At 43.4% G+C, this 19,775-nt stretch overlaps 1 protein-coding gene across 2 annotated transcripts in view; it reads left to right on the top strand.

Moving 5' to 3' along the window:
* Window positions 1–3,391: 3,391 nt before the first annotated feature.
* The window catches only part of LOC115107065 (PCNA-interacting partner), a 55,808-nt gene continuing 39,424 nt past the window's right edge, over window positions 3,392–19,775 (top strand). Inside the window, exons 1-9 of one of the 2 annotated variants that reach the window (XM_065008294.1) lie at window positions 3,392–3,516; window positions 3,733–3,887; window positions 4,938–5,174; window positions 5,297–5,407; window positions 5,966–6,136; window positions 6,269–6,423; window positions 7,606–7,786; window positions 7,912–8,093; window positions 8,218–8,299. In XM_065008294.1, coding sequence (XP_064864366.1) covers window positions 3,738–3,887; window positions 4,938–5,174; window positions 5,297–5,407; window positions 5,966–6,136; window positions 6,269–6,423; window positions 7,606–7,786; window positions 7,912–8,093; window positions 8,218–8,299 — 1,269 coding nt within the window. In that variant the 5' untranslated portion in view covers window positions 3,392–3,516; window positions 3,733–3,737. The remainder of the gene's footprint in view (window positions 3,517–3,732; window positions 3,888–4,937; window positions 5,175–5,296; window positions 5,408–5,965; window positions 6,137–6,268; window positions 6,424–7,605; window positions 7,787–7,911; window positions 8,094–8,217; window positions 8,300–19,775) is intronic. The other variant, XM_029630432.2, reaches the window with a different exon arrangement.

Raw genomic sequence — 19,775 nt, 5'->3', positions numbered from 1 at the left:
ACTAGTCTGCCAGGGTGGGTCTGTCCTATCTGATGTTTTTCTCCTGTCTTATTGGAGTCCTGTGTGGTATCCCTCTCGCCCTCTCCTGCTTGCTTGCTCGCTTTTTGGGGTTTTAGGCTGGGTTTCTGTATAAGACCTTTGTGACATCTGCTGATATAAAAATGGCTTAATAATACATTTTACATAGAGAGATTAAGAAAGAAAAAAGTAGCGCAGCTTCAACTCACAGCGGTGGCTGGTCCAAATAACCAACTAACCACGTCATCAGTCTGCACCATGATGAGCTGAATCAGGTGTTACTTACTGCAGGGCACTCCAGGACCAGACACCCTGATGTAAAGACAGAAGACAGCTGTAAGAACTAAAAGGTTTAAGGTAGGCTACCTGATGACTTGGGGCAGCTTGTCCAGCCGAGACTCAGGGCTCCATGCGAGGCAATCCACACGTAACGCATGATGGAAAAAACGCAGTGTGGTGAATTCAACCCCCTCTACCTCCATGTCCTCCTCCTGCACAAACAGTGGTTCAATTCACACATACAGCAGTGGTTTACATCACACGTGGAACCAAAACACTGGCTCAATTCCTTGTGTCCCCTATCCATGCCTCCTCAGAGAGGAACCTTGGGTGGATCTTCTCTTCTGATGCCTTTTGAGAAGGGAGGCTAGAAAAGAGGACATGAGGAAGAGGAATCTGGCAGGCTACCACTCACCTGGAAGCGGCAGGTGCCTACAACCACATATTGGCTTCCTCAATAGACCAAGAGGGACGCAACTGAGCCACTGTCAAAGGGGCTAAACTCCACCACATGGACGTAGTCGTCACAGGGCACTATGTAGCTGGCTCCTCGACCTCCATGCTAAATGTATTTTTGGTGATGTTCATGTCTGGTGTATTTACTCTTTGGTTTGACTTTACCACCTGCATCAGGATTGAAGAGGGGTAAATATATATTTTTTAAAAAGAGGATATTAGATTATTAGAACTTCCTTATACAGAAATGGCATATTTGTACTGAGAGCCAAAAATAATACTTCCGTATGCACACTGAAGCAAGAGAAAGCTTACATGCTACAGTACTGGGCTATCTCGTTGAGGGGGATTCATATAGCCTAAAGCCTGAACATGAATTAACATGTCTTTCTGTGGTAGTCACTGAGGAAATTACTGTAGGGAGTGACAATAAGATAATCATGAGATCAGAACTTTCCTAAATGCAAAACCAGTCATATAGATCCCTTGCTACAAATCGACTAGGAGATATACCAGAAACACAGACTTCTCCAGTTTTTCTAGGAAGGGTGCGGTGAAACACCCATGTGGGTCAGTGGGGGTTGTTTAGATGGAAGCTTTTTAAATGTGTGAAAGGTCATAGGTGACAGCTGTCACAGTGATCACATAATGGGACATCATTCTTGTTGTTGTACTGACATCATGTAGGCTGTATGTTCCCAAACCTTTTCACTCAGGCCCCACTTCCAGCATTGGGCAACAACCCACGTCCATTTCTATGGGCACAAGCACTGTTCACACCCCTCTTGTTGGCAGAGAGAAAATGTTGTTGTTTTAAAGCTAATTTTCTTGCAAATCTATACACTGTCATGTCTAATGTGTATTCATGTGATATGAATGACTTAAACATTACAACAAAATCTATGGGCTAAAAAACATTAGCTGACATGGGCTAGTTGATCTGGACATTTCTGACAAGTTATAAATAGGTATGCAATGATTGACATGACAAGAGGGAAACTGATTATGCACTATCCCAGAGTTTGAGAACCACTGAGCTATTGGACTCCAAAGGTTAACAGCAAGGGGGATCCACCAATTGAGGGCAACAGAACACCATTTCACTACAATTGATCATTCAGTCTCAAGTGTTATTGATTGCAGTCTTAAAGGGGCAATGTGCAGTTTGAACAAATCAGCACCACTGATTTGGTAAACTGCTGTGGGATGGGGCTTGAGAAATGAAACCACTCAAATTCATGGACATAGCTATGGATGCAAGTATTGACCATATATGACAGGGGTAGGCAACCTTTGTCCTAGAATGTCACAGGCACTTCATGTTTTTTGATTAACTGACCTTTGAAGACCAGCTGTTGAATTTAGGCAATCACTGAACTGATCAATTAACTAAGTAACTAAATCAGTGTGGTACCTAGTTGGGACAAAATCCTGCAGTACCTGTGGCACTCCAGGAACAGGGTTACCTACCCCTGATTTATATCAAAAGTATTGCATTAATCATATTGAAGCTATACAGTGTTTGCAAACAAAAGGAATAAAAACAAGTTTACATGTCGGGTTATGATGGGTATGACAGTTGAATTAGGCTCATGAGGCATCTACGAGTTACATTCAATAATCAATGGGTATCCTACATAAAAATGTATTTAAAGGTCTAAAAATGATTGTAGCAACCTCAGATTGTCCATTTAAGTAGGCTAGCTAATTACTATAGTTATCGTACTGACGACTTAAGTTTGCTCCAAAAGGTTTTAGATAAACCCGTATCTCTGGAAGTAAATTAGGCCAGGCATAGAAGCCAGGCATCTAGTAAGTAGGTTAGGGCCAAGGAGGCATGTGCTGGCTATTGCTAGCTCAACAGTGCACAAACGGTCAGTACTGTAGATAGAATAATTAGTCTAACTAGCTCTCGACCTCTTTCCTATCTTATTTGTAACCACCAGAAAGTTGGTAGCTTTGGCTTCAGGACAAGCTCTGATAACATTGTGAAATGCTAGGTAACTAGCAGCCCCACCCACTGTTGTACAAGCTAGCTTGCAATATAGCAGCGCTTGCTAATTATTAATTAACGTTTAAACATGATGACGCTAGCTAGCTGATAATAGACAGTTAATGTTAGCCAGCGAAACTACCCAAACGCTAGCAGCCTACAACACACTACAGCGATTAAAAGTGATGACAGCCTTTGGCAAGATAACACAATATATTTAAAAAATAAAGCGGCTTTAAAAAAAAAAACTAGCATAGATAGCTAACTCATTCATAACCATACCTATGCGTGCATTTTAGCTACAACTTCTGCCACAAAAAAAATGCATTTGTTCCCCCAGTTGATGTCCGTGTTGGAACGTACCATGCCATTTTATTCTTCAATTCTAGGGGGACCACACTGAGATTAAAAACGCAATGGTGTAGCACTTTGACACGTTACACACTATTGCTATATTAAAAACACGTTATAAAATAATAATGAATAAATGTTCTCACACGAAACATAGTCAGATATGCTAAAACAATGTTGGATTCCGTGATAAAGAACCACAGATAGCGGTTGAAACAACATAGGCGTGGTTAAATGATGACACAGAATCTGATTGGTCAGAGTAGTTATTAGCAGGATTTAAAAAATGTCAAAGCATCAGCTGACTGTGTATTGGCTACGTGGGTGGTGAACGTATTTTAACGATACGCTTACTACGTCCCTAAAATATTCGAGATATATCGAAAAAGGTGGTGTTTGAGGCTGTAACATTTGTTTAGGTAAGTGTGTTTAATGGTGTTTTATTTTTTTCACTAGTTACCAGCAACCTACATCTGTATTGTTGTTGATGTTTATATCAACTTTAATTAACGTTAATCAGTTTAACTAATACATTGTAATTGGCCGTTTCACGGCACTTTGTTTGTATTCGTTACATTGCATTTTTGAGGGGTTCAGTACATGTAACTAAACAGTCTTGTTTGTCACCTTCACAGGGACAATGGAGAATTTAGAGGACAGTCTGAAGACAATGGTGAGAACCTTCAGGCGAGAATGCCACCGGGTCCTTGAGTCAGAGAGGACTACCATCCACGGGGCAGATGGAATGTTGATGGTTCTACAGCTGGCCATTGCAGAGGTCAATAAACAGGTAAAACTAGTATCATTTTATAAGCTATGTAGGCCACTTGTCACAGCAAGGGATTCATCAGTTTCTTAGGGCCCCTGCAAGATTGAGAAAGCCCCCAACCTCCCCCAAATAGTAAAAAAACAAAACAAATGTGAGCGGATCTGTTAACTTACTGGAATTCTACAATTTGTGCCATGGGGCAAAGGGAAAAAGATGGTTTTACAGGTATTTGTGCCATTCTGCAATGGGGCTGTGAATTTGTCATTTTAAAGCTAATTCCATGCTGTTCTACACATTTTGCCATGAGGCTGAGACTTTTTGTTGTTGCAGTTTTACAGCTGATTTGCTGTAATTCTTAGCATTTTTGACATGGCTTATACTGTATTAATATTCTATTGGGGGAGGGCCATGTATATGCTACAATATCAGTACTTCTTGCATTTACAACTTGTCTAAGTCCTAGCATCTACTGATTTCAGCTAGTGTATAGCTGTGGATTGACTGCATTGTTTGAATGTAATAGTGGCAGTTAATATGAACAAATTATGGAATCATTAATTTAAAGCTGGTCAGTTAACAAAAATACAGTGCAGACATTTTTCACATTCATTATTTTACTCCATCTTATCACAGCACTGGCAAACCATGGTCGACCAACTCCCTGACCAAAATGTCTCTTTATCCCATCAGAAGCTCAATGTCCATTCTGGTATTTAAATTCCTAATTATTTTGGGTTTAGACCCCCCCAAGCCTGCGTGGTACGCAGTTGACTGTGGTCCTAACAGACATTGATACTGCGATCAAATCCTTAACATTTAATGGCATAACTCAAAAACGTGTTGTCACTAAGGCAATGAGTTTATCTGCACCCCTATTATAGCCATTTGGGCCTAGTTTCTCCTGATTACATGGTCAGAAGACTCCTATAAAGAAATAATCACATCATTTGTCCCACCTGTGGTCCCACCAGACTGTATGGGAGGATAATTCTCCATGAACTATGCGTTCTGATTCCCATCACAGGCAGCAGTCATGGCTTTAAGCCATCTGCTTTTGCTCTCTTCTGACAGGAGAGTGGAGAGTTCAGTGTTGCCCTGAGTGATGTCCTGGTGGCCTGGAAACACTTACTATTAGACAAACTTCACCTGCCCCTTGACAACGACTCTTCCCGACCAGAGAACTATGACATCATCAGGAAAGAATACGACTCCTTTCTGAAGCGCACCAACACTATGGACCTGATTGATATCCACTCTATGTACAAACAGCTGAGGGTTGATCCGGACCCTGAGGAGCCTCTGAGCTCAGTGAGTATTAGGCCTGATTGAAACTAGGTTGAATGACCATGATTGGATGTTTTAGTCAACTGTTTGATATAGTCTCAAAGGCCAGTTAGGTTAACTGCTAAATCTGTGTTCATGTTGCCAAGGTCCAGCTGTTTCAGTTTCTGTCCAGTAACATGGAGACCTATGAGGTGAGGGATTCCCTGTCCCAGGTCCCCTTGACTCCATCAAGCAAGTCAAAGCCATGCAGCACACAGGTAAGCATGTATGAACATATCAGCATTATACAGGTCAGCATAATGTAAGCAAACTGACTCCATTCTCTCCACTCACATAAGCAAAGGTGGTTTGGCCAGAATATTAAATGTTACATTGGCTCATATTATTGTGAAACCAAGGTACTTGGTTTCACTGTTCCCTCTCGTTTTCCCAGTCAGCCTGGTAAGACTTTCATTCTCTCTTAGCTTTTCCAGTCTTTTTCAGGCACTGGAATCTGTCTCACTCTTATTAACAGGAACTTTAAATCATATCACTCAGATTTCACAATATGTGAATTAAATTACCAGGCAGATGTTTTAAAACGCAACAGACATTGTGGGCTAGGACATGCGCTGCTCTCTCCAGGCTGCTGCCCTGTCAACTGTCTGATTTATGAGTGGGTAGAATACGGGTTGCTACTGTAATACTGCCTGGGGATGACGAGGTTTCTGAAATGTTGGTTTGGGTTGAAGATGGTGTTCTGACTTTAAATGGGACAGTGTGTGTAGTTTGTGGCATCAGCTGGTGGTTTTAAAGGCTCGTAAATCTCCCAATAGGTAGGAAAGGTGGTGAGGAGGGTCTTCTGCTCCTATCTGGATCAGCTGGTCAACTCCAAGAACGACATGGCCCTAGCGCACACCCTTGACACCCCTGGCAGATCGCTCGGACGTGTAGCTTTTACTGACCTGAAGCGTGAAGCACGGAGCAAGAACATGTCACTCTTCTTGGTAAGAATGACAAATTGGCCTCTACTCTTTCCATGTTTGTTTCCAATCATTACACTCATCTATGGGTTTCAGCAATGAATGTTGACGACATGACAATCCTATGGTCTCATGTTAATCATCTATATATTGCAGGCTGTGACATCATTTGTGAGAGCGGTCCAGCTGGGAGGAAAGGGCTATGCCCCTGCTGAGTCTGACCCCCTGAGGAAACATGTTAAAGGCCTGTCAGACTTTGTCCATTTTACAGACAACCTGGAGGAGATATTGGGAGACAACCCTGACCCTAGGTACTCAACCAGCTGGGTTGTATTCATTAGTGCACATCGTAGCAAAATGTTTTGGAATGGAAGATAAAAAACAACCCTTAATGGATAGGCCCATGTACTGTAGTTCTTCCTGGTTTGTCTGTTTTCTTTTGTTTTGTGCCTAATGAATACCACCCTGGCCTGGCAGACTCCAACTCTGCTTATCCTTGTCATCAAATCCCACCTGCCCATTGCTGTGTACAGATCTGATTTCCCCCTAATGACTTCTGCCCCAGGTTCTCATTATAACATGTGAATTACTAAAACATGTTTATCTCGGTGACATCAAAGTAAAATTGACTAAAAGTCAAAAGATAATATGTTCCTTCCTTGGTTTGATAACTATTATCATCAAACTTCACCATTTCCTTGATCACTCATGGCCTTTGTATAATTGCAGATTGATTCAGATTTTCTCCAAGCGTTTGGCAGTGCCACAAATGTGGTTAAGAGAGTTTGGTCATTCGATGAAAACGTGTGGGCTGAACTTTGATCTAAAGCAATGGGAGAAGTCCTGTGTCACAACAAGGCCTAATTTCCCCTGAATTTCAGTAGCAACTACAGTGCTAGATGATTGACATCTTGGCACTCAGCTATATAGCGATAGAGTCCATAATATTGGATGTATTGTCCCAGTTCCCTCATAGCAGAGCAGGGGCCTTCTGGGTGTTTATGACTGGGATTTTCTCCCTGTTCTGCTGTGGTGCCTCTCTGATGGGACACTGGACTGATCTGATGCCAGAATGGCTCTTTCAACAGCCTGCACCCCTACCTCCCCCTTCTCACCCTCAGTAGAGTACTGTATTTCCACACACAAACACCTTCTCTGAAGGGTTCAGGGCCTCTTGTTCAGCTAACATCTGGTATCCCAGATGATTCATTTCCCGAGGCTCACTCCCCTCATAATAGCTGGGTCAGGGATTCTAGCCTGCTCCTTCTCCACCCCACCTTGCCACAGTGTTGACACTTGCTGCTCTTTTCACGCACCCCAATAATGTTGCAGTCACTTCATGGTCAGTGATGAGTAAACCTTTCGACAAAGGGAGCGTCTTTATCAATCTTTCTCCTCATGGCCTATAAGTAGGAGGCTGCTTGACTTGTCTGCCTAATGGTTTAGATAATTGCAAGCATTTATAATATTTCATGTACACTTATTTTTCTTAGTATTGCTGGCGTTTGTCTGGTGACCAGTATCAGGGCAGCTCTGTTGAAGGGGCGGGCCAGTGGAGACATTGTGTACGCTGCAGCTGACGAGACCGCCAAGGACCTCAAAGAGCGGATCGCTCAGATCCATCTGTCCCACAGACTGCAGTCGGCTAGTGGGACAGGGATCAGCCCAGCCAGGGTATGATGCCTTTCTGGGCCAACGACTCCAACCACTCTCAGCCTACATGTTCACGTCAATGCCCTTTTTGTTTGCTCCACATCAATGCCATCTTAACACTAGTGTTTTGTGTATATCTTCTTCAGCCTAGATACCATGCTATTAACCACGCCACTGCTTATGGAGGTCGGGAGACTGTGAAGGTCCTGATAGCATTGCTGGATGAAGATGCTTTGGCTCCGCCTTGCAGGAACAAGGCAGTCTTACTCTCTGAGGATCAGGCTGTCCTCAGTGGGGGGGAGGGGACCTGCATGCTCACACTGTTCCGGTAAGCCTCATCACACACGCTAATCAAAACTTAATAGGCTAATATTGAATAGGTTTTCACAGCCTCTCTAACCTCTAACTCATAAACAGCTGCTTTCAGTCTCTGATTGCTTCTGTGTCCTCAGATCCCCTGAGGTTCCCACTGGCTCCTCTCCAAAACCCCTGCAACACCGTGTCCAGGAGCGACAAGATCAACTCAAATCCAAGGTACACACACACACACAGCTCGCCCACCTCCCACCCTCCAAGTAAGGACCAGGAGACCCGAATACAAAACATCGAATCAGATGTCCAAACATAGAAAAATAATGTCTTTATGTCCTGTAATTTCTCCCCGGTATTGTATTATTTATTTGCTCAGTTGACGCCCCTCGTCTTATAACTGGCTTCTACACGTTCACGTTTGTACAGCTGTGTTTTTGCTCCCAGCGTTAGTCCAGTGGGTTGCTCTGAGTGAGTCTGGGGTGTAAAACTACTCCTCTACAATCGGGGGATTCAAACTGGCAACCTCCCAGTGGCATGTTTTGTTATGCTTCTCAACAAGGCTCCACCTTCTTGGTTTGATCAGTAGCTGGTCAGAAGATGCTCCACTCTTCTGTTTTTGTCAATCCCTCTGAGGGTTTGCCTGTTTACTGTGTCATTGTATAGCATCCCTAGATGTTTTCTCTTCATTTTCAGTAGGCCCAGGACAATACCAGGATCACAATTTTTCCATGGCAAAAATTAAAACACAAAGCAGAACTCTTTTTTTTCTTTAAAAATAGTTTTTAAAGGACACAGGTTGTCTGCTATAGCTTGGGAAATAAATGTGACTCGGTGACAATGTTTGTTGACGTGACGTTGTTGACGTTTTTGCTCACCACGATACTGAGTATCGTGTTACTGGTATCGGCCCTATTTATCGGGATGTAAACGGATTGATATAACGAGCGGATGTGGACGGATTCTCACTCAGAGTGGTGTTTGCACCCTGGGAGGCTGTGGGCTTATCGACTTGCCTCGGTGTACATGTTTGCTGTTTCCACGATGCGCTAGTAGACTTGAGACCTGGCGCTAACATGCTGTGCTCGTCAGTAACAAGTATACCGTTCCTCAAAAGCACCCAGTTAAATAGCAAATACAACCTGGATGTAGAAACTGCTTGCTCATCTAAAACAATTCGTTTCAGATTTTAAAGGGGCTGGGTCGTTCTGTCTCTACATGAATAGACTGGTTGAACCCCTTTCAAACGTGTGCTAAACACATTTTGTGGAAATGGGCTCCTTTATTTGATTGCGCTAGCAGATGTCACTTTAGCTCCCCACATTCTGGCCGTCTTCCTGGAGTGCGCTGTAATGGTCCCTGGGTGGCTCACCGCTTCCTGAACTCGGCGGGCGGAAGCTTTCTGCATCCACTTCACGTTAAAGATGCCATATCTGTCGCCTAACTCGACGAGTAAGGGAAACTTGAATGGTTGTTTCCTGTTGTCTGCTGCATGTCTATCAATCCGGACCCCTGTCCAATAGTGTCATCATACAATGACGTCAGTCAACTGGCCCATGTGCAGACATGCTTTTGTCTGTTTCAGACTGAATAAACACGGCAAAACGGTTATAAATTAAGCGCAAATGAAGTGCGCTTAATGATGTCTTGAATTGCGTAATTTGGATTAATAGTATGACCCATTGATGTGTGTGATAATTTGATCTCTAACAAGATGCCTTTCAATCCTTTGAAGTATTTCTCTTCCCCATGAAATCCAAGCTGGCTCATAAGAGGAGCTGCCATAAGAACACAATGCGTCTGCCAACTTCTCACCTAATATCCTGATCTTGCAGGTGGGCTATTGGGCTTGTGTGCATGCATTCAAAAACAAACCCAAGACCTGAGAACAAGAGCAATTGCTTGCACCTGCTGTTCCTTGATGTCTCATCGGGATGGGTTTACCTTGCCTGGCCAGGCCAACCAGTCTATAGAGGTTGTCTTAGGACAGCCTCTGAAGCGGTGCGCCCCCCCCCCCCCCATGTCATCCTCTCCCTGTAATAGAACAAGATGCTGCTGTTTCCAGCTGCTCTAATTGGATTAAGTGTGGACTGCATGTCAGGATGTCATGGCTGTCTTCTACCTCCCTGCCTGTGTTATGTTATGTTCTCCCCTGTCCGTCATTATTTCTGGCGTTAGTGAGGCGTTTTTTTATTAGCATGCAACGAGGGTACGTGTACATTTCATGCCTGGTGAACTGAGTTCAATGTTGTTTTAGGTGCTCTTTGAGAAGTTCTTTGAATAGCCTTCTCTCAGGACTTTGATTTTATTTACCCCCCCCCCCCCCTTTGCTTTACAGTCCCACCCAGCTTTGCACACCATTCTTTTTTTCTCCAATGGATTCCTCCTTCCCTACTGTGCCTCTCCTGCCGGCCTGGAGGGAGAAATCTTTGAGTCGTGATAATCCCCAGCAGGCCCAGATCAGAGGATAAAGGAGTGGATCGGCCAGGTTTCCCGATAGCGATGGCATTTAGGCTTACGAATGTCTTTAACAATGAGTCTTTCCTACAACGGCTAAATATGTAACATGCGTTTCCCAAAACACCATGCAGCACAGTCGCTAAATGCCTCGTTGGAGCATGTCGAGACTGATGGGATCGACACAGCGCTGCTCTTGGATCCGCTTTCTTCATTCAAATATTTTCTTAATTATATCACAATACTGACAGATATTACCACCCACTGCTGCAAATATTGACGTGGCTAATTGTAATGCCTACCCGTTAAAAAGTGAATTTAAATTATTTTCCACATTGCACATATGATACAGAATGCTACACATGAAATGTGTTGAAATTATAGAGTAGCCTACAAGTAGAAATGTATAAATCAATTGATTGAAAGTGTGCCGAAGTCCATGGCTGACATTTTACATTCTCCCAAACAATTGTACTTGTGAACATAATGTTGCTGCTAACGTCTATGACCGAAAATAACTTCTGGACATCAGAAAATCGATTACTCGCCGCAGACCAACTTTTTCCTTCAAGGCCAGAAGGATATCCTGCTTTCCCTGTAACTGGTCCAGATCCACGCCTTTTGTGTGAACAGACGCTGGAAATGAGGGCTGCAGATCGGGGATCCTTCTGAGAATCCAGAGGCGAGCGAGTAAACTCCCAATACCTTCCATTCTCGCTAACGTGCAAACCAAATTGATGACCTAATATTAAGATTATCCTACCAACGGGACATTAAGATGGTGCAGTTATGTTTCACCGCGACGTGGCTGAATGAAGAAACTGACAATACAGGGCTGGTGGGATTTTCCATGTACCGGCAGAACAGACGCTACCTCTGGTAAGACGAGGGGTGGGTGTGTCTTTGTCAATAACAGCTGTTGAGCGATGTCTAATATTAAATAAGTCTAAAGGTATTGATCTCCTGAAGTATGACCTTGTGATGACCTTATGATGCGGTGGACTGCATCATATCTACCAAGAGGTATCTACACTGCTCAAAAAAATAAAGGAACAACTAAAATAACACATCCTAGATCTGAATGAAATATTCTTATTAAATACTTTTTTCTTTACATAGTTGAATGTGCTGACAACAATCACACAAATGATCAATGGAAATCAAATTTATCAACCTATGGAGGTCTGGATTTGGAGTCACACAAAATTAAAGTGGAGAACCACACTACAGGCTGATCCAACTTTGATGTAATGTCCTTAAAACAAGTCAAAATGAGGCTCAGTAGTGTGTGTGGCCTCCACGTGCCTGTATGACCTCCCTACAACGCCTGGGCATGCTCCTGATGAGGTGGCGGATGGTCTCCTGAGGGATCTCCTCCCAGACCTGGACTAAAGCATTCGCCAACTCCTGGACAGTCTGTGGTGGATGGAGCGAGACATGATGTCCCAGATGTGCTCAATTGGATTCAGTTCTGGGGAACGGGCTGTGTGGCCCCCCCCAAAAAGAAATGCCACCCCACACCATGACTGACCCACCACGCTGGAGGATGTTGCAGGTAGCAGAACGTTCTCCACGGCGTCTCCAGACTGTCATGTCTGTCACGTGCTCAGTGTGAACCTGCTTTCATCTGTGAAGAGCACAGGGCGCCAATGGCGAATTTGCCAATCTTGGTGTTCTCTGGCAAATGCCAAACGTCCTGCATGGTGTTGGGCTGTAAGCACAACTCCCACCTGTGGACGTCGGGCCCTCATACCACCCTCATGGAGTCTGTTTCTGACCGTTTGAGCAGACACATGCACATTTGTGGCCTGCTGGAGGTCATTTTGCAGGGCTCTGGCAGTGCTCCTCCTGCTCCTCCTTGCACAAAGGCGGAGGTAGCGGTCCTGCTGCTGGGTTGTTGCCCTCCTACGGCCTCCATGTCTCCCGACGTACTGGCCTCTCTCCTGGTAGCGCCTCCATGCTCTGGACACTACGCTGACAGACACAGCAAACCTTCTTGCCACAGCTCACATTGATGTGCCATCCTGGATGAGCTGCACTACCTGAGCCACTTGTGTGGGTTGTAGACTCCGTCTCATGCTACCACGAGAGTGAAGGCACCGCCAGCATTCAAAAGTGACAAACATCAGCCAGGAAGCAAAGGAACTGAGAAGTGGTCTGTGGTCCCCACAGACCACGGTGGGGTGGGGACCACAGACCACTTCTCAGTTCCTTTGCTTCCTGGCTGATGTTTGTCACTTTTGAATGCTGGCGGTGCCTTCACTCTCGTGGTAGCATGAGACGGAGTCTACAACCCACACAAGTGGCTCAGGTAGTGCAGCTCATCCAGGATGGCACATCAATGTGAGCTGTGGCAAGAAGGTTTGCTGTGTCTGTCAGCGTAGTGGGGGTGTCTTGCTAAATGCCTATAATTTCTACCTGTTGTCTATTCCATTTGCACAACAGCATGTGAAATTTATTGTCAATCAGTGTTGCTTCCTAAGTGGACAGTTTGATTTCACAGAAGTGTGATGGACTTGGAGTTACATTGTGTTGTTTAAGTGTTCCCTTTATTTTTTTGAGCAGTGTATATTAGTACACACCTCAATTGGACATTTCTTATGCCATTTGGTCAAGTTCACTGATCATATATTGCAAATGGACAAAACCATAGGCCTTATGGACGAACACAATAAAATAAGAGAAATGTATGTTTATACGGTTATTATATATATATAATTATACAGCTTTTTTTTCTCCCTTTCACCCTTTTGTCTGACTATTTGTCAAATGAAAATCTACAGTGGAGCGCGTTCACCATTTTTGAGATATTACACTAGGCATTTGCCATATGGTTTTGCTCAACTACTGTCCATTTGAGATTGTGTATGGTTTGCCCAATGCCAATAAGTTGCCATTTTATTTTTGTCAATTCCATGGGGGTTTTCCCTTTCTAAATGCACTGTGAACATTACATTGGTAAGTAATTCAGACCCCTTGGCTTTTTCCACATTTTGTTACGTTACATCCTTATTCTAAAATGGATGATATTGTTCCCCCTCAATTTAAACAATATCCCATAATGACAAAGTGAAAAAGTTTTCATTTTTTTTGGCACGTGTGTATGTGTGTGTATATATATATATATATATATATACACACACATCACACATAAGTATTCAGACCCTCTGTACTTTGGAGCACCTTTTGCAGTGATTACAGCCTCAAGTCTTGGGTATGATGCTACAAGATTGGCACATCTGTATTTGGAGTTTATCCCATTTTTCTCTGCAGATCCTCAAACTGTTAGGTTGGAGGGTGAGCGTCGCTGCACAGCTAATTTCAGGTCTCCAAAGATGTTCGATCGGGTTCAAGTCCGGCCTTTGTGTTCTGAGTTTTTAGGTGCCTTTTGGCAAACTCTAAGTGTGCTGTCATGTGCCCTTTTAAAAATGTAATTTGAAGAAGAAAAAAACAGTGGCTTCTGTCTGGCCACTCTCCCGTAAAGGCCTGATTGGAGTGCTGCAGAGATTGTTGTCCTTCTGGAAGGATCTCCACAGAGGAACTCTATCTCTGTCAGCGTGACCATCAGCTTCTTGGTTACCTCCCTGACCAAGACCTTTCTCCCCTGATTGCTCAGTTTGGTGGTTCCAAACTTCTTCAATTTTAAGAATGATGGAGGCCACTATTCTTGCACCTCCAATGTTTCGATACCCTTCCCCACATCTGTGCCTTGACACAATGCTGCCTCTGAGCTCTATGGACAATTCCTTCAACCTCATGGCTTGGTTTTTGCTCTGACGTGCCCTGTCAACTGTGGTACCTTAAATAGGGGTGTGTGTCTCCAAATCATGACCAATCAATTGCATTTACCACAGGTGATCTATGGAAACAGGATGCACTTGAGCTCAATGTCGAGTCTCCTAGAGAAGGGTCTGAATAATATGTTTTTTAAAATCTAATTTGCAAACATTTCTAAACCTGTATTTGCTTTGTCATAATGGGGTATTGTGTAGATATTCTAAAATGGTTAAATAATTTAAAATAAGACTCTTAACAAAATGTGGGAAAGGGGTCTGAAGGCACTGTGGCCGATGAGCACCGATACGTTATCTTATGACAAGAATTGAAAAGGATTTGCCAGTAGCTTGTTGACATGATGCCTGCCTGCTAGCTAAGATTTTGAAAGTATGATGATGACATGATCAGTACAATCAAAGCTACGGTTGTTATGTCACTATCTGTGGCCAAATAACTTGAGCCTTAGATGTGCACTTCTAAAATAAATCTATGGCAGCACCCAAGGTGCTTGAATTTGAGCTCTCCTTGTAGATTTTGCGGTAGCATAGTGTCCCCATGAGTGACAGAACACTGAGCCTATCACAGCGCAACTAGAGAAGATTGGCTTTCCTTCACTGAAGCCAATGTGAAAAACATTTAAACATGTTTACCCTCGCAAGGCTGCCGGCCCAGACTGCATCCCTAGCCGCGTCATCAGCGCATGCGCAGACCAGCTGGCTGGTGTGTTTACGGACATGCTTCAAGAGGGACACCATTGTTCCTGTTCCCAAGAAAGCTATTGCCCCATAGCACTCACTTCTGTCATCAAGTGCTTTGAGATGAGGCAAGGATCATATCACCTCCACCCTAGACCTACTCCAATTTGCTTACCACCCCAATAGGTCCGCAGACGCAATCACACTGCACACTGCCCTAACCCATCTGGACAAGAGGAATACCTGTGTAAGAATGCTGTTCATCGACTACAGCTCAGCATTTAACACCATAGTACCCTTCAAGCTCATCATTAAGCTTGGGGCCCTGGGTCTCGAGCCCGCCCTGTGCAACTGGGTCCTGGACTTCCTGATGGGCCTCCCTCAGGTGGTGAGGGTAGGAAACATCTCCACCCCGCTGATACTCAACACTGGGGCCCCACAAGGGTGCGTTCTCAGCCCTCTCCTGTACTCCCTGTTCACCCATGACTGTGTGGCCATGCACGCCTCCAACTCAATCATCAAGTTTGCAGATGACACTAGAGGAGGTGAGGGCCCTTGGAGTGTGGTGTCAGGAAAATAACCTCTCACTCAATGTCAACAAAACAAAGGAGATTGTGGACTTCAGGAAACAAGAGGGCGCACCCCCTATCCACATCGACGGGACTGTAGTGAAGGTGCAAAGTTCCTCGCCGTACACATCACGGACAAACTGAAATGGCCCACCCACACAGACAGTGTGGTGAAGAAATTTGGCTTGCCACCAAAAACACACTACACAAACTTCCAGATGCACAATCGAGAGCATCCTGTCGGGCTGTATCACTGCCCGGTATGGCAACTGCTCCGCCCAGAACCATAAGGCTCTCCAGAGGGTAGTGGGGTCTGCACAACTCCTCACCGGGGGCAAAATACCTGCCCTCCAGGACACCTACACCACCCGACGTCGCAGGAAGGCCATAAATATCAAGGACAACAACCACCCGAGCCACTGCCTGTTCACCCCGCTATCATCCAGAAGGCGAGGTTGGTACAGGTGCATTAAAGCTGGGATTGAGAGACCGATGCTGTTTTTCAGTCAAGGCCATCAGACCGTTAAACAGACATGAGTAACATTGAATGGCTGCTGACAACATACTGACTCAAATCACTAGCAACTTTAAACAATGCCACTTTATATAATGTTTACATACCCTAGATTACTCTCCTCATGTGTGTACAGTGGGGCAAAAAAGTATTGTCAGCCACCAATTGTGCAAGTTCTCCCACTTAAAAATATGAGAGGCCTGTAATTTTTATCATGGGTACACTTCAACTATGACAGACAAAATGAGGTGAAAATTCCAGAAAATCACATTGTAGGATTTTTTTTTAAATGAATTTATTTGCAAATTATGGTGGAAAATAAGTATTTGGTCACCTACAAACAAGCAAGATTTCTGGCTCTCGCAGACCTTTAACTTCTTGCGTCGAGCCATCCGGGATCGTGACTACAGCCTCAAACCCATTACCATAACGCAACGTTAACTATTCATGAAAATCGCAAATGAAATCAATATGCTAGCTCTCAAGCTTTAGCCTTTTTGTTAACAACACTGTCATCTTAGATTTTCAAAATATGCTTCTCAACCATAGCAAAACAAGCATTTGTGTAACAGTATTGATAGCTAGCGTAGCATTTAGCATAGCATTTAGCGTTAGCATTCAGCAGGCAACATTTTCACAACCAGAAAAGCATTCAAATAAAATAATTTACCTTTGAAGAACTTCGGATGTTTTCAATGAGGAGACTCTCAGTTAGATAGCAAATGTTCAGTTTTTCCTGAAAGATTATTTGTGCAGGACAAATCGCTCCGTTTCCTGCGTCACGTTTAGCTACTAAAAAAACCTGTATCCAGGATTGTGTAAATCTATCCGCAAGCTCATTAGCATAACACAACGTTAACTATTCATGAAAATTGCAAATGAAATCAATATGCTAGCTCTCAAGCTTAGCCTTTTGTTAACAACACTGTCATCTCAGATTTTCAAAATATGCTTTTGAACCATAGCTACACAAGCATTTGTGTAACAGTATTGATAGCCTAGCATAGGATTATGCCTGGCATTCAGCATGCAACATTTTCACAAAAAACAGAAAAGCATTCAAATAAAATAATTTACCTTTGAAGAACTTTGGATGTTTTCAATGAGGAGACTCTCAGTTAGATAGCAAATGTTCAGTTTTTACAAAAATATTATTTGTGTTGACAAATCGCTCCGTTTTCTTCATCACGTTTGGGTAAGAAAAAAAACAAAAATTAAGTCATTAAAACGTGAACTTTTTTTCCAAATGAACTCCATAATATCGACAGAAACATGGCAAATGATGTTTAGAATCAATCCTCAAGGTGTTTTTCACATATCTATCTATGATAAATCCTTCGTGGCAGTTGCCTTTGTCTTCTGAAGAAATGGAACGCGCATGGACCTAGAGATTACGCAATAATTTCGACACAGGACACCGGGCGGACACCTGGTAAATGTAGTCTCTTATGGTCAATCTTCCAATGATATGCCTACAAATATGTCACAATGCTGCAGACACCTTGGAGAAACGACAGAAATGGCAGGCTCATTCCTGGCGCATTCACAGCCATATAAGGAGACATTGGAACACAGCGCCTTCAGAATCTGGGGCATTTCCTGTCTGAAACTTCTTCTTGGTTTCGCCTGTAGCATTAGTTCTGGGGCACTCACAGATAATATCTTTGCAGTTTTGGAAATGTCAGTGTTTTTTCTTTCCAAAGCTGTCAATTACATGCATAGTCGAGCATCTTTTTGTGACAAAATGTCTTGTTTAAAACGGGAATGTTTTTTATCCAAAAATTAAAAGAGCGCCCCCTATCTCGAAGAAGTTAAGAGGCTCCTCTGTCCTCTACACGTTACCTGTATTAATGGCACCTGTTTGAACTTGTTATCAGTATAAAAGACACCTGTCCACAACCTCAAACAGTCACACTCCAAACTCCACTATGGCCAAGACCAAAGAGCTGTCAAAGGACACCAGAAACAACATTGTAGACCTGCTCCAGGCTGGGAAGACTGAATCTGCAATAGGTAAGCAGCTTGGTTTGAATAAATCAACTGTGGGAGCAAGTATTAGGAAATGGAAGACGTACAAGACCACTGATAATCTCCCTCGATCTGGGGCTCCACACAAGATCTCACCCCGTCGGGTCAAAATGATCACAAGAACGGTGAGCAAAAATCCCAGAACCACACAGGGGGACCTAGTGAATGACCTGCAGAGAGCTGGGACCAGAAGTAACAAAGCCTACCATCAGTAACACACTATGCCGCCAGGGACTCAAATCCTGCAGTGCCAGACGTGTCCCCCTGCTTAAGCCAGTACATGTCCAGGCCCGTCTGTTTGCTAGAGAGCATTTGGATGATCCAGAAGAAGATTGGGAGAATGTCATATGGTCAGATGAAAGAACACCATACCTACTGTGACGCATGGGGGTGGAAACATCATGCTTTGGGGCTGTTTTTCTGCAACGTGACCAGGACAGCTGATCTGTGTAAAGGAAAGAATGAATGGGGCCATGTATCGTGAGATTTTGAGTGAACCTCCTTCCATCAGCAAGGGCATTAAAGATGAAACATGGCTGGGTCTTTCAGCATGACAATGATCCCAAACACACCGCCCGGGCAACGAAGAGTGGCTTCTTAAGAAGCAATGGAGGGATGGGCCAAAATACCAGCAACAGTGTGTGAAAACCTTGTGAAGACTAACAGAAAACGTTTGACCTCTGTTATACCCTTTGTTGGTAATGGCAAAGTATTGAGAAACTTTTGTTATTGACCAAATACTTATTTTCCACCATAATTTGCAAATAAATTCATAAAAAATCCTACAATGTGATTTTTCTGTATTTTTTTTCTTCTCATTTTGTCTGTCATAGTTGAAGTGTACCTATGATGAAAATTACAGGCCTCTCTCGTCTTTTTAAGTGGGAGAACTTGCACAATTTGGTGGCTGAACAAATACTTTTTTGCCCCAGTGTATACTGTACTCTACCATCTACTGCATCTTGCCTATGCCATTCGGCCATTGCGCATCCATATATTTTTATTCATTCCGTTGTGTGTGTGTTAGGTATTACTGCATGGTCGGCACTAGAAGCACAAGCATTTTGCTACTCTCGCATTAGCATTGCTTACCATGTGTATGTGACAAATAAAATGATTTGACATTGCCAATATGATTTGACATTGCAAATCTCTATGCTCTGTTTTCCGTTGGCTGTCCCACCACAAAAAGCACTAGCTAAACTGCTGCGACCCTTTCCTGAATGACAGGTTGCCAGTTCCACAAAAGTGCTCTCACCTTTAAGCCAGCTACATTTCTACAGTAACAAATATTTCAGAACTAACCTGATACCAGGCAGTTAAACTCCATTTATCCTTGAATGAAGTGTCCAAGCTGCAAGTTGAGGACCAATTAAATCTGATTCCCTCCCTCTCACAAGATTGCATCATACCCTTATTTAGAGGAAGACTACAGATTTTTTTTAAATATTTGATTTGTTCAAATGTTTGTTAAAAAAATAAATGTAAAAAAAAAATGCATGCTTCACATTACTGGTATCTTAGTCGCTGGTTCGACTCCCCGATCCAACTTGTAAAAAAGCTGTTGCGCCTTTTGAGCAAGGCACTTAACCCAAATTAGTCTTAAAATGCACTTTAGTAATTACGATGCATTTAAAACTTCACTCACACAAGTTTTACTC

This window comes from Oncorhynchus nerka, linkage group LG23, assembly GCF_034236695.1.
Source record: "Oncorhynchus nerka isolate Pitt River linkage group LG23, Oner_Uvic_2.0, whole genome shotgun sequence".
Classification (NCBI taxonomy): Eukaryota; Metazoa; Chordata; class Actinopteri; order Salmoniformes; family Salmonidae; genus Oncorhynchus; species Oncorhynchus nerka.
This window is presented reverse-complemented; position numbering and strand designations above follow the sequence as displayed.